The sequence below is a fragment of the Xenopus laevis genome, chromosome 2L (assembly GCF_017654675.1).
Source record: "Xenopus laevis strain J_2021 chromosome 2L, Xenopus_laevis_v10.1, whole genome shotgun sequence".
In the NCBI taxonomy this organism is placed as follows: domain Eukaryota; kingdom Metazoa; phylum Chordata; class Amphibia; order Anura; family Pipidae; genus Xenopus; species Xenopus laevis.
In genome coordinates, this window is record NC_054373.1 from 153,274,266 (window position 1) to 153,288,287 (window position 14,022).

The 14,022-nt window shown below is 39.1% G+C and overlaps 1 protein-coding gene across 3 annotated transcripts in view; it reads left to right on the forward strand.

The window, feature by feature from the left end:
- Window positions 1-14,022, forward strand: part of znf385a.L (zinc finger protein 385A L homeolog) — a 108,856-nt gene that overhangs the window by 21,428 nt on the left and 73,406 nt on the right. For all 3 annotated transcript variants that reach the window (XM_018247540.2, XM_018247542.2, XM_018247541.2), the window contains one exon: window positions 5,475-5,568. In XM_018247540.2, coding sequence (XP_018103029.1) covers window positions 5,547-5,568 — 22 coding nt within the window. In that variant the 5' untranslated portion in view covers window positions 5,475-5,546. The remainder of the gene's footprint in view (window positions 1-5,474; window positions 5,569-14,022) is intronic.

The following is a 14,022-nucleotide window of genomic DNA, read 5'->3' on the forward strand; positions in this document are numbered from 1 at the left end:
TGGCACAAAGTCTGGGCAGAGGGTGCCTGCTTGGGACACCTCACTGCAGAGAATCAGTTATAAATTGTTGTCAGTAGGGCCTAATGCACTTAGGTAGAAACTAAAACACCCACCAGTCCTTATTTCTGTTTCAACAAATGTGGCAAGATTCATTAATTAACCTGCCCCTTGAGTCATTCATGCCCTTAATAATACCTGCATTTAGCAATATCTGGATAAGGATCCACACAATGGCCAAGTTTTATTTTAACCCTTCATCATTAATTGTTCCTCATTGAGAAAACATGATGCACATTCCCCAGTTGATATCCTTTACTATTCTAAAAATTTATTAGTGGCCACCAATGTTTTTGTATGCCTTTTAAACAGATAATTTGTCTGTTTTATTTGTTCTGCCAATGTGTTAAGCAAAAACAATTAGTATATAGAGTAGGGGAGGTTATTTTGCTTCGTATAAGCTTACTTGGCCCATTTTGGGAAACATTCAAACAAATTGACTACGACTACATCTACATTCATATATCCCCCCTCCCCATCCACCTCTTATGTAGTAGAGTGATGAAGGAATTCACACAATGCAGAACACTGTGTGCAAAGTGCAAAAAAATGGCAAATTGTGGCCCGTTTGTGCATTTTGCACCTTGTCCTGCATTGTAAAAGATCCCTTATTTGTGATTTGTGGATGTCCATAGAAGTGCAAACTAACGGTAATTCACTAATATAGAAGGACCCGGGCCAAAAATAAAAGTTTCACAGTAGCATTTCTGTAAAGAATAGCTTAATTTTAAAGGAGTTGTTTACCTTCCAAACCTTGTGAGGCAACTTTGGGCGATTTCGGAAAACAAAGTGCTCCGAGTGCCATCCCTCGGCGATTTAGCCTCTAGCCGGTGGGAAGGTAGTTCGGGGAGATTAGTCGCCCGAAGAAGAGACGATTTGTTGTCGGTGACTAAATCCCCCTAAATCTCCATGTGTGTCTCTGCCTTAAAGGCAGCTGTTATAATTGATACAGTGGCTGCCAATAATCCACAGATGCTGCTGAGAAACTGTAACATTTCACAGATTCTACACCTGGATTACTAAAATCAGTTCCGGATTTGACCAGGATTCGTCCTTTTTCAGCAGGATTCTGATTTGGCAGAATCCTTGTGCCTGGCCGAACCAAATACGAATTTGCATATGCAAATTAAAGCGGGAAGGGAAATCATATAACTTTTTGTCACAAAACAATTTCACATTTCAATAATGTTACATTTCCATTCCAATAATTTGCATATGCAAATTAGGATTCGGATGAATCTTTCATGAAGGATTCGCTGATTCTGCCTAACTAAAAATTAAACTAAAATTAGGGATGCACCAAATCCACAATTTTGGATTTGGCCGAACCCCCGAATCATTCGCGAAAGATTCGGGCGAATACCGAACCAAATCCGAATCCTAATTTGCATATGCAAATTAAGGGTTGGAAGGGGAAAACATTTTTACTTCCTTGTTTTGTGACAAAAAGTCACTAGTTTTCCCTCCCTGTCCCTAATTTGCATATGCAAATTAGAATTCGGTTCAGCCGGGCAGAAGGATTCGGCCGAATCCGAATCCTGCTGAAAAAGGCCGAATCCCGAACCGAATCCTGGATTCGGTGCATCCCTATCTTAAATGCAGTCATGAAGCACCAGAGATAGGAATACAGGTATGGTACCTGTTATCCAGAATGCATGGGACCCGGGGTTTTCCCGATAATGGATGTTTCCATAATTTAGATCTTCATGCCTTAAGTCTAATACAAAATAATGTAAACATTAAATAAACCCGGTAGGCTGGTTCTGCTTCCAATAAGGATTCATTAAATCTTAGTTTGGATCAAGTACAATGTACTGTTCTATTATTACAGAGAAAAAGGAACTAATTTTTTAAAATCTGGATTATCTGATTATAATGGATTCTATGCAAGACAACCTTTCCGTAATTTGCAGCTTTCTGGATAACAGGTATCCGGATAACAGATCCCATACCTGTATTAAACTTTAAATTAAAATTGATCAAAAATAGAAAGCAACTAAAAAAAGTCTTTATTTCTGGTGTATTATCTGAAAACAGCTAAACTGAAAATTGTTGGTGAACAATGAACCCTTTAAGATTGATACATGTTGTACAGCACCATAGAACAATCCCCTTAACTGGGGTTAAATACTATTATGATGTTCAATCTGCCTTCACTTTTATAATGTAGCAGCTAAATAGGGTGGGGTTGTGTTAGAGGGTGGGGTTGTGTTAGAAACAGATGAAATGACACCCTTTCCTTTCACTTTTGACCTGACTTCAGATGAAGCCTATACTATCAGTCTGTCACCAGTCTGTCCTAACACACAGCAACCCCGCAGCTGGACGAGTGCCTGTTTGGTATCACTGATCCTAAGAAATCATGGAAAAATTGTGTTCATGGGTTATGTTCAAATTTATCAACTGCTGGCTGAGAATTTGTATTCATAACCCAGGCTGTACTTAAATAACTTGATTCCATAGAGCTGTCCCCATGTGACCATATGAGATTTGGGAGGTATTACGTATTATCGTTTTATGTGAATCAAGTGGAGACGCCTAGGTGTGTCTGTAAATTGCTCTGTTGCAAGCATATCATTATGCTCAAAAGCCAGCTTAGTACTTTTTATGGATAAAGAAAAAGTTTAAAAACCTGTAGGTAACAGAGATGAATTTATGTTTGTAAAACTTTAAAATTCCTTGAACGTTTGCTTTTCATTCCTATATTATTCCCACTTTGATCAATAAAACTGGGAAGGTGTTGTCTCGGTACAGTGATATAAATAATACAGTGCCTGCCTGTTTCCCAGAGAGATCCAATAACAGTGAAAGACAATACACTTGAAAATAAAACATAACCTCCTGTTTTTAATAGCAGTGAAATAACTACACAGATTAGGTCATCTAAATAAGCGGAAACGAGTCTTAAAGATTACATATAACCCTTTCATGTCTGCGACTCTTTGAGCATGGCTCTCTGCGTGTCGCCTGTAAACATGCTGCCTGGCACTGATGAAAGAAAAAAGCCAGAAACATAGAATTGATGGCAGTGGCACTAGGGTACTTTGATACTGATGCAGATTCTATGACCTATATAGCTCTCAAATAGTTAAAGACACTCATTTCCATGGGGGACACTCACATAGAAACTTGTTAGTAAACACAGGCAAGTATTAATAAAATAATACATAATACAGTTTTAATACAGGTATAGAATTTATTATCCAGAAGCCCATTATCTAGAAAGTTCCAAATTACCAAATGCCATTTCTCTTTTTAAGCAAATAATTCTACTTTAATTTAAAAAAATAATATTTCCTTTTTCTCTGTAATAATAAAAGAGTAGCTTGTAAGTGATGGTAACTAATCTGCACGAAATCCATATTGGTGGCAATAACAATCATATTGCGTTTATATAATATGAATGTTTCAGAAATGTTTTTTCAGCAGATTTAAGGTATGGTGATTCTTCCCCTTCTATATTAGTAATTCTGCTTCCAGGGCAGTCATTGGGTATAGTACTAGGCCGTATAATTCCTGTAGCATTTTACTGGGTAATAGGGATCTTTCTTGTAGGTCTGGTCACTTGCCAAGGACTGCTTCATGCCCACAGTTTCTCTCTGCTCCATTTGTAAATGACCCTAACAAATTGGTGATGATTTTACTAGCGTCTGATCCAATGGCCATCTTCTGATATGGCACATTTGCTAACTATTAATTGGAAATTTTAGGGTAAGCCTACAGTTCTTTCGCTGTGGTTGAGTTGTCAGTGATTATTAAGAGTAGTTGTTTGGCTTGGGGGCCTCAGATCTAATATCTCTAGCATGGCATCTGTTATAATAAACGTCATGGAAAAGAGGATCATTACTTGTAACGTCTTCCTAGTTTCCCAGTAAATAAATGGGTTAAAGGATGGTTCCAGCCAGCCGCTAACAAGTAATCCGTTTTTGCTGAAAGACTAATTAAACAGTTATTATATCTACATGGCTGAACAAACATCATTTTGGGTTCACAGGGCATTTCCATAAAACTTGGGAGTTTCACACGCTTTTTGCTTAATGGAAGTCTGTAGTAGTGCTTGGAATGAAACATTGCTTTACTTTTCAGAACAAAAACAAATAACAATATTAATCACAGCCCCCTTCAGTACTGCGCATCGGCGCCTTTCCTTTCTAGATCCTTTCGGAAAGCCAGAGAAATGTTAATTACAGTCATATGAAAAAGTTTGGGAACCCCTCTCAGCCTGCATAATAATTTACTCCACTTTCAACAAAAAAGATAACCGTGGTAAGTCTTTCATTTTCCAGGAATATATTGCAGAATCATTATTGCCATTATCATTATTATTATCCATCCCATCACAATCTCACTCCCAAGTCCCAGATCTAAAATCCTATCTCTCTTCTGTTTTTTGGTATCAGACAATTATATAGGAGCCACCCCAAACTGATCCATAATCTTTCCAGGTACAGGGTTGTTTTAAGTCTAGTAGCTATAGGCTGTCAACCAATGATTGGTATAAGAACCTGGCCTCAAACAACTTAGTTCAACTTACAAACAAATACGGTAAACAGATATTGGATCTATTAATATGTTTCTATAAAATATGAATTAAGAGTGATTCATACAAAAGGTAGCTTACTAAGGACTCATACATAGATGTAACAGAAAGCAGAATAGAAATAGAGGATGTAGAGTGGAGTTGGAGAAGCAAACACTTGATTAGCTAATGAAGATGGGGGTGTTCTATCTAAATACAGGCTGGTGGAAAATACATTGGTGGAAAATGTGGGCGCACTTTAAAAGCCAGGAGAGACCAGTGATGCAGAAGTTCCTTTCTTTCCAGTTTACCTTGTCCCACATATCTGTTAAATTTCCTACTAGCAGCTTTGCCGACACTCCATCAACAACCAATCAGCAACTAGCCGGACCGGGCAGGAAACTACAGTCTGTATTTGCCTGTGCAAACACCAAGCAGAAGTCAATTCATTTATTTTTTCATGACATCTAAATCTACCCACACTTCGGGTCCCTCCACTGAGATTTTTTGTTGTTTCTAATTGCAGTGAATATTCTCTTAGTGCCTTTGTATTTTACACTAGTGTTTGCTCTGATATTACCCTTTAAGTTAACAGATTTGTTCTCCTCCAAGATTTGTTGTCTTATACTGTCTCTTTTCTACATGGGCTAGTCAAACCAAGAAAACAAAAAAACATGCAGGTACACATCATTGTGAAGGATTTCATATGTACATATATGACAGTTGTACCCTCCTATAAATATGCACTTGTTTCTAGAATCTCTCGATTTTTTTATTTAAAAATGCATTTACTTTCAATTTTTGTAGGGCTCTTTGGCCAGGTATTGAATATTTAATATAGCCTCAGTAAACTCATTGGACCTGAGACTAAATAGGTGGCTGTTTGTTTATACAACAGGGAGAAGAAGTCTGCTGTGAGGGAGCACATAAGCGCAAGCAATAAAATCAAGGCTTCCACTTTAAAGAAAACATGTACTGGACAGAATTAACTGGTACGTCAATTCAAATATTTCTTTGTTACTGTTTAACCCATTTGCAATGTCTACTGCATTCTTTTTTTCCCTATCTTTCATCTATATTCATGTCCACTCTGTAGGGCTACCATTCCCCCTTTACCTGTACCATAATGAATGCTACTGCCAGACTTTCAACTTTAGTCTGTGGGCATTTTGGAACTATTCAGGTACTGACTGATAGTGATTCTCATATATTCCAATGGCAATTTGCAGCATCTCAACCTAGCACCTGGGACCAGAGCCACTGCATTCTCGTTATGCATGAGAAAAGTCGGTCTGTAGAGCTGTAGTGGCATCCTTTCCTTACCCAGCTCTGCTACCTGTACCCCATTGGATTCTTATGTTAATCTAGGCTGGTGTCAGTGCCCAGCATGTATACACAAGTGTCTGTGAGCAAACACTAGGCATGTACAAGTAAGGAAGTATGTAAACAAAGAGGGTATAGGAGCAGGTTCTTTTGTGCAACAGAGCTGCACTACTCCCTGCTGTGAACAGCATTTTGATGGCTGCAATCATTCAAAATAAATATTTTCTGCCTATATCTCTATGCTGCCTATGCCATTGAAAAAAAGAAATGAAACAGCAGAGCCTCTTAGCCAAGGGGTTAAAATGTTCCCAGATGTTCTTCCAATTTTCCAGAATTTGGCTGAATGCTCATTAATGGGATGCCCCAGTTGCAGCGCCCAGAGGATGAGCTGTCATGGTTGATGGCCCAGCTATGTTTTCCTCAATGCCAGTGCTTTCTCAGTGTAATTACAGGCATGTGAGTATGCCCCAATACCTGTCCCAGCCTGCCCAGGCTGCCTCTGTAACTATTCCTACATTTGTGTATGTGTCTGCTTATATATGTTGCTTTTTATTCTTTATTGTCTACACCCAAACACTGCCTTTGTCTCCTTAGCTTTCATGGCTTGATTACCAGCCCCCATTCACTCTTTAGGGATTAAGATTTTTAGAGAAGGCATGCAGGTTTCATCACGTGAGCCAGGTGAGGTGAAGATATGGGGACATCTGAGACACACAGGCATTGTTTTGTTGTGGTGGTACTAAGTGTACAATTATACAGGGTGGATATTACTCCTCAGGCAGCTAGTAAACATTCATTTTTTTGGCTGTGATATAACTCAGCTCATCATAGCCATTATATTTATATATTTTACTTCTACTGCTTTTCCATATATTCCATATATGTATGCCTGCCTGGTTCTGTTTCTTGATGTACCAAAAGTCAGTTTTCTGCCAGGTCAGCTGGCTTCTGCTACATTGTTTCAGAAGTCGAAAACAGCAGTGAACAGAGACTAAAAAACAGCCAAACAGATACAGTAAGACTTGGAAATCAGCAGTTTGGCACGCACTCAACAGGACTCCAGACAGCGGTAACATATCTCTTTACTTTATTGCACAAACATCTATCGTCCTAACGCGTTAGGACGATAGATGTTTGTGCAATAAAGTAAAGAGATATTTTACCGCTGTCTGGAGTCCTGTTGAGTGCATGCCAAACTGCCGATTTCCAAGTCTTGATGTCTCCCCCATGCTGAGGGTTTGGGGAGCAGCACCCGGGCCACCGAACAGGAGCGGTGAGTGACCCACAACTTATTGTATTGGAAAGTTTAAAGCGGAGGGTTCGGGGCAAGTCCACCCGAACCACTTTAGAACAGCGGTGAGCAAGTCTTTATGAACGTAAAAATAACCGCTAGACAGAAAAGGATTCCAATATATTGAATTAAACATACGGTGGGGGGTTGGAGCGCTCCTGTCCCTTTTCCCAAGCAATATTTTTACATTTTCTTTCATTTTTTTTTTTACATTTTTTTTAAAGGGGAACTCCTGCTTCCAAACCAAAATTTGATAAAGAGGCACACATAACACAGAAACCCCTAATATACCCTGTTTCTTCAAAAAGTATAAATAAATGCTATTTTCTATGCTGATATCCAGCTGTTTAACAGTTTTTCTCTTTCTGCATGATTTGAAATCCTGGCAGGGAAGGAGGGAGTAAAACACTGATGTTACAAATTGTAACAAATTCTCAACAGCTCACAGGCAGCATGCAGGAACTACATAACCCACAATGCATTGCACTGTGATGTTCCTTTCCTTATTGAAATCACATGTGCAGGGAATTGTGGGGTTTGGTGGATGCAGTCTAAGTGCAACTGGCTGTTGATACAAAGTAACAGTATAACAGCTCAGCAAAGTAGTCAGAGAAATCAGCAGAGCAGGGGGCTAGGCTTACGGAACTGTCAGAAACCATTAAAAATCATGAAAAGTCTGCATATTTTTTAAATGATGTATATTGTAAAGTTGCCTGAAATTATGTTTACTTTTCAAAAAGTTATGTTTTTGTGTGTTCCCCTTTAAAGATAATACAGGCCTGAGTGCTACACGGCAAGTGTGTGATATTGCTCCTAGATCAACTCCCAGTGAGGAGAATTGGGCAAGGTGTAAGGAGTCTACTGCCCGATACTCATGAACATGAACATGATTAACAGAACATTTAGCAGCTTTTAAGCAACAGCCTAAAGGGTGCATTTCTAATCAGTTAGGGGGGTTAAGTAACATGTTATTATGAAATTAGTGTGACTTGTGGACCTTGACACACGAGACCCCTTCAATTCTAGAACTTGCGTTTATTTTCAATCGACCCTACCTGCCTGCTAAGTAGAGGAGGGGGCAAAAGCCCACAGTTCCTAATTGCTATTGCCTTAATAAGCACGAGAAACTTATGTGACCTATTGGACATAGCGAGTGATTTTGTATTATATCTCTGTGTACATATCATACATTGGGACATACATGTCCCAAAAGCTGTAGAATTTCGCAGGAAAGCAAACAATCATAGTGGTGGCAGAGAAAGGGTTAAGTGGCTTGCCTAAACAGTTTTCATTTAACCTTGTTTGGAATGTAGTATGAGAAGGGGCTGTGATTCCCTAGTGAATAGGTTCCTTTATGTCTTCCTTCTTGGCAGGAGCTTGGCCTCGGGGGAATGGTTCAGTTAACAGAATCAGAGGAGGGGGTTCCCACTATAACATTGTGTCACAGAACAGAAGAAATTTATGGCCTGTTGAATGTCAGTCCCCTGACACTTGATTTTATAAGGGACTGGACTTGCTGCTCATAAATATTTACAACTCATCACATGATTAAAATCTTACCATCAGTTGCAGCATGCAGACAATGTGCCATATGGCAGTCCTTGGATATCACAGGCAGTTGTCATTATCACTACAGAAACACTTCTAATAACAATAATTTCTAGCTGACTCTCCACGACTGTTGGCTAAATACAAATATTTCTATAGCAGGACAAAGGTGTGCTGCCCTATAGCCGCCGTTGTTAAACTTTGTCTCATATCCATTCACAGGCCATCACAATCATCAATGATTGCCACTACTATTGGAAGTATATTTGCCCACTTGTTGGGTCCTCAGATGAGCATGGTCACTCTTGTGCACCAAAGCAGAGACCATGGCTGGATTATACTCTGGCATGTGCAGAGGGTTATCCAGCAAACTGTCATACGATGGGCAGACCCTTCCATAAAGATCCAGGGCTGATATATCCAATCAGCATAATTTGTCCATCTACACATGATATAGATGAAAACTGTTATTTTCATTGTGTCTGTAGGTGAGCAGGTAGTGGCTCAGAACCACTTGGTTGACTTACTGAACTAGTCAACTTGTACCAGCAATTTACCTCTGCTGGCCCATGCATTATCCCTTGGACAGAAGATTGCTGATGGATTAATGGGTCTCATTCGTCCAAAGAAACTATTAGTGGGGAAAACTTCTTAATATAGCCATCCACTTCAACATAGGCAATAGTAGAAAAAGTTTTGGTGAACAATTTACATAGTTATTATGCCCAGTACAATAAAAAAGGCAAGAGAATAAAAAATATATATTAATTAAAAAAAAAAAATCTTTGATCTCAGTAAATTTATGCAAAAGGAGAGAAAGGGAAATTTTGAACCCTCTGAAAAATAGATCATAAAATGAGAGGCTTTTAGCATGCTTGCATTTATAAATGTTGCATTTTCAGTTTTAAAAATAGAAGGTTAGGGTTCTTCAAGCATGAACAGGCATAGAGCTGGTTAGCCAAGGAGAGATCCAGGAGAATATGGGTAGGTTATATAGATATATATGTAATACTGAAGGTTAAAGTGTGTGGTGGACCTTTAGTAGTAGCCCCAGTAATATAAGAAGGGGAGAACATATTATGCAAAGTGCGGAAAAATTACTGATTGTGGGGATTTTTTTGCACTTTGCATACTGCGTTCTGTAATGTAAATGACCCCTAAAGTGTTTCAGGCTTTGTTCTCATCGCCAGCAGATTCATGTTAGTTTTTCTTAAAATACTTTATGCTGACTGCCAGTTTCTGTAAATAATTCTTCTCTGGTTCCCCAGCTGTATCAGCTTGCAAACATAAAATGAGTCCTTTAGTACAGAATGTGATTGGTCTTATCTTGATTACCTGCTTGAAATCTCATCATTAATTACACGCTTGTCTCTCCATCGTACAGTCTGTCTGCATACTGTCTGTACAGTACATATAATAAAGAGATTTCCAATTTTTTTTTTTTGCAATGCATTTCAAGCGTCTTTGACATATGTAAATGTATTATTTCCCAGATAAATGTCATACTGTTGTAGCCCTTCTGCAACTGCAAAAAATCTACTGCTGATGTTCTTGAGTGTGGTGCTACAGGAATCCTGTGTGTCTGCTATAGGAGAGAGCAGGTACACTATGGGGCCGATTCACTAACTTCCGAATTTCCATGTGTTTTTTGGGCTACTTCGACCATCGAATGGGCTACTTCGACCTTCGACTACTTCGACCTTCGACTACGACTTTGAATCGAAGGATTCGAACTAAAAATCGTTCGACTATTCGACTATTCGATAGTCGAAGTACTGTCTCTTTAAGAAAAAACTTCGACCCCCTAGTTCGCCATCTAAAAGCTACCGAACTCAATGTTAGCCTATGGGGAAGGTCCCCATAGGCTTGCCTACGTTTTTTTGTTCGAAGGATAATCCTTCGATCGTTGGATTAAAATCCTTCGAATCGTTCGATTCGAAGGATTTAATCGTTCGATTCGAAGGATTTAATCGTTCGATTCGAAGGATTTAATCGTTCGATTCGAAGGATTTAATCGTTCGATTCGAAGGATTTAATCGTTCGATCGAAGGATTATTCATTCGATCGAACGATCAAACTAAACTATCAAGCTAAAATCCTTCGACTTCGATATTCGAAGTCAAAGGATTTTAATTCCCAGTCGAAAATCGAGGGTTAATTAACCCTCAATATTCGACTCTTGGTGAATCAGCCCCTATGAGTTGGCGTGCCTCCATCCATGATCAGGACAGACTGGGCTGTGATACCCCTCCCTGGGAACTGCCCTGATCCTGCAACTTTAGACGACTTCAGAAAACCGAAGCGACGATTATGCCATCCCACCAGTGATTCACATTCCTGCCTGGGGTAATGCATTTTGAGGAGATTAGTCGTCTGGAGTAGCAAAGACGACTAAGATTTATTGCAGATGGCTAAATCTCCCAGTGTGCCACCATCTTTACCAGGAATGCACAGCATTACATAGGGATGAGGAGGATCCTGAACTATTCAAAAGCTATACAGGCTGTATACTGTATAACTATAACCAATAACTGTTTGTGGCACCTATATGTAATACCATACATATAATAAATCTACACAGACAGCAAGTTATAAATTATTATTAACATACATTTAATTACTTAAACAATACATACATTGTGAAGGTTCAGCAATGATGCACAGGTCTCCTGTATGACATCTGATCAATGAATGATTGGTCGTGCCCAAGCCCAGAGAGTGGACCAGTGCTTATGCTCTATGCCGAGGGCTTGGGGCAAGTCTGGACTGAGATTCAAAATAGGTCCTGGAATTTAAAGTACACAGAGGCACAAACACCCCCCCCCCACACACACACAGGAACCAGTTAAACAATGTCTGCCCATAATCTATAGATTGCCATTCCGTGCCTAACAGGGGGTGTTCTGTCTAAAGTGTCATCCACTTGAAAAGCAAGCTTTCCTACCTACCGAGGCAGTTTATTGCTAATAGATAAGCCACAATAGTGCAAGCTAGAACGCTATATTTATTCTATAGAATGCTTTACCATACCTGAGTAAACATCTCTGGAAGCTTTCTCTGTTTGTTTAGGATAGCAGCTGCCATATTAGCTTGGTGTGACTTCACTTCCTGCCTGAGTCTCTCCCTGCTCACTCATAGCTCTGGGCTCAGATTACAGCAGGGAGGGGAGGAGGGAAAAGGTAGGGGAGAGGTGCAAATTGAGCATGCTCAAGCCGAGCCCTGGAGGTTTAGAACTGAAAGAAGGAAATTTGATACAGAAGCCCATGTGTACACAATAGAAGGAGAAAGATGCAATGTTTCTTTTGACAGAAGACTCAGAACAGCATTTGAGGGTTTACTGGTGTATGTGTATAGACCTGATAAAGCTGACTTAGTTTTAACCATTCTTTCTCCTTTAAAGGTGCTATAATGTGTAACAAAACAAGAATTTGCCAATGAATAATATTCCTCTAAATTTAAAGAAATGTGCTTAGAAAAGTTTCAGGCTGATTTATTGAAAATTTCACTCCAAATCCGCTCCAAATCCTATTAGTTCTGGCTGTTTTCCTGGGCTGTTCAGGGGAGCTGACAACACTCAGCCAAATGCACTGAAGGACAGGAGCCAATCAGCAACTAGCGGGACCTAATAGTGAACTGAAGACTTGCGTTGCCTATGTGAATGCCAGCCTGTGATTGACTCTACCCTACTACTGTTCTTCTGGCAAGTACCGTTCTGCCCATTTGAAAAACTGACAGGGAGCATAGCAGACCTATGAAAAGCTCCAATAAAAGGTTTATTTTTAAAGTTAATAAAATTTTTAGCACAGAGTAAAACCAGCACCATTTATTATTACTTACGGCGTCTGTCTCCTTTAACATGGTCTGTGGAAATGTGGATTTAGGGAAGCCTCCCCACAAAGAGGCTAACTTTTATTTATATATAAATAAGATCATAGGACAGCACCACTTTGCATTAAGCTACCTTGTAGCTGCCCCTGAGCACAGATAACTAGCATATACAATTATAAATCAAAAGCCAGCACCAAGGGTCATACAGTGTCAAAAAGATATATAATATTGCATAGTATGTACAACCGACCTTATGCTTGTCTCCCTTGAAACATCGGTTGTACATACTATGCAATAATATATCTCTTTTTGACACTGCTGGCTTTTGATTCATATATATATATATATATACAGCATTCATAAAAAGTTTGACTCTTCTCTTTACATTTATTCACAATTCAAGCTTCAAAGTTTGTGCACCCAGGCGCGTGTGAACTTTAGTTACGTGAGTGCCAGCTTTTTCTATGTGTGTATATAGTGAATAAAGTACCCCCTCTTGTAAAATATAAGGATATTATTAGTTACCGAGGAGTTTCATGACCATATAAAAACACGAGGCCGAAGGCCGAGTGTTTTTATACAGGTCATGGAACTCCGAGGTAACTTCTAATATCCTCATATTTTACAACTGGGGGTACTTTATTTATTATAATACACAAATTTTAGTAAGTCATGTGACAGAAATGACATCACTACTCACCGTTTATAACTGATGACATCACTACTCACCGTTTATAAGGATATAATTTACAGGATATTCATGGCTTTTGTGTATTATATAAACATACAAAAACAAAAAATGCAGCTCATCCATGTGTTGCAATTATAATCAGCCTGGTGCATGGGTGTGTGGCTTATATCATATACTGAACTAAACAAATTATTGGATTAGAGCGAACTTGTCTGTATTTGGTAAAAAGAGAAACTTTTAGTTACATGGTTTGTACAAATTGCATAAGCTGATGCGCCCCGCCAAGGCAGTGTCCATGCATCAGTCCTACCTAAGTGAAAAAAGGTTATTTTCTTTGGGACAAGAAAGACTATAACTGCTTCTCTCTTTATTTGGCATGACCTCTTCCAAAGAAACATTCAGCATTATGGTCTTTTAAGTAATCTGTATATATATACTGTATATATATATATATATATATATTCATAATTCAGAGTTGTCCAATGTAAAGCCTTCTATTGTTAGTCTCCCCAAACAAAAATGTCACTCCCACACTTCCCCTGCCTAATTATATGATTACTGCCAAACGTATTTTACCCATTTGCTACATATTAGGGACTGTAGATTGTTCCCTTGGCCATATCATGATTTCCTTGCAATGGAATACTTTATTGTTCTTTGGGAATGTTAATTTTCCCACACTGGAGAGAGCATAGTTTATGCCTCTGATTTTAGAGTGGGATGATACATATTAAACAGCCTGTCCTGTTGGGAAAGTGCCGTGAC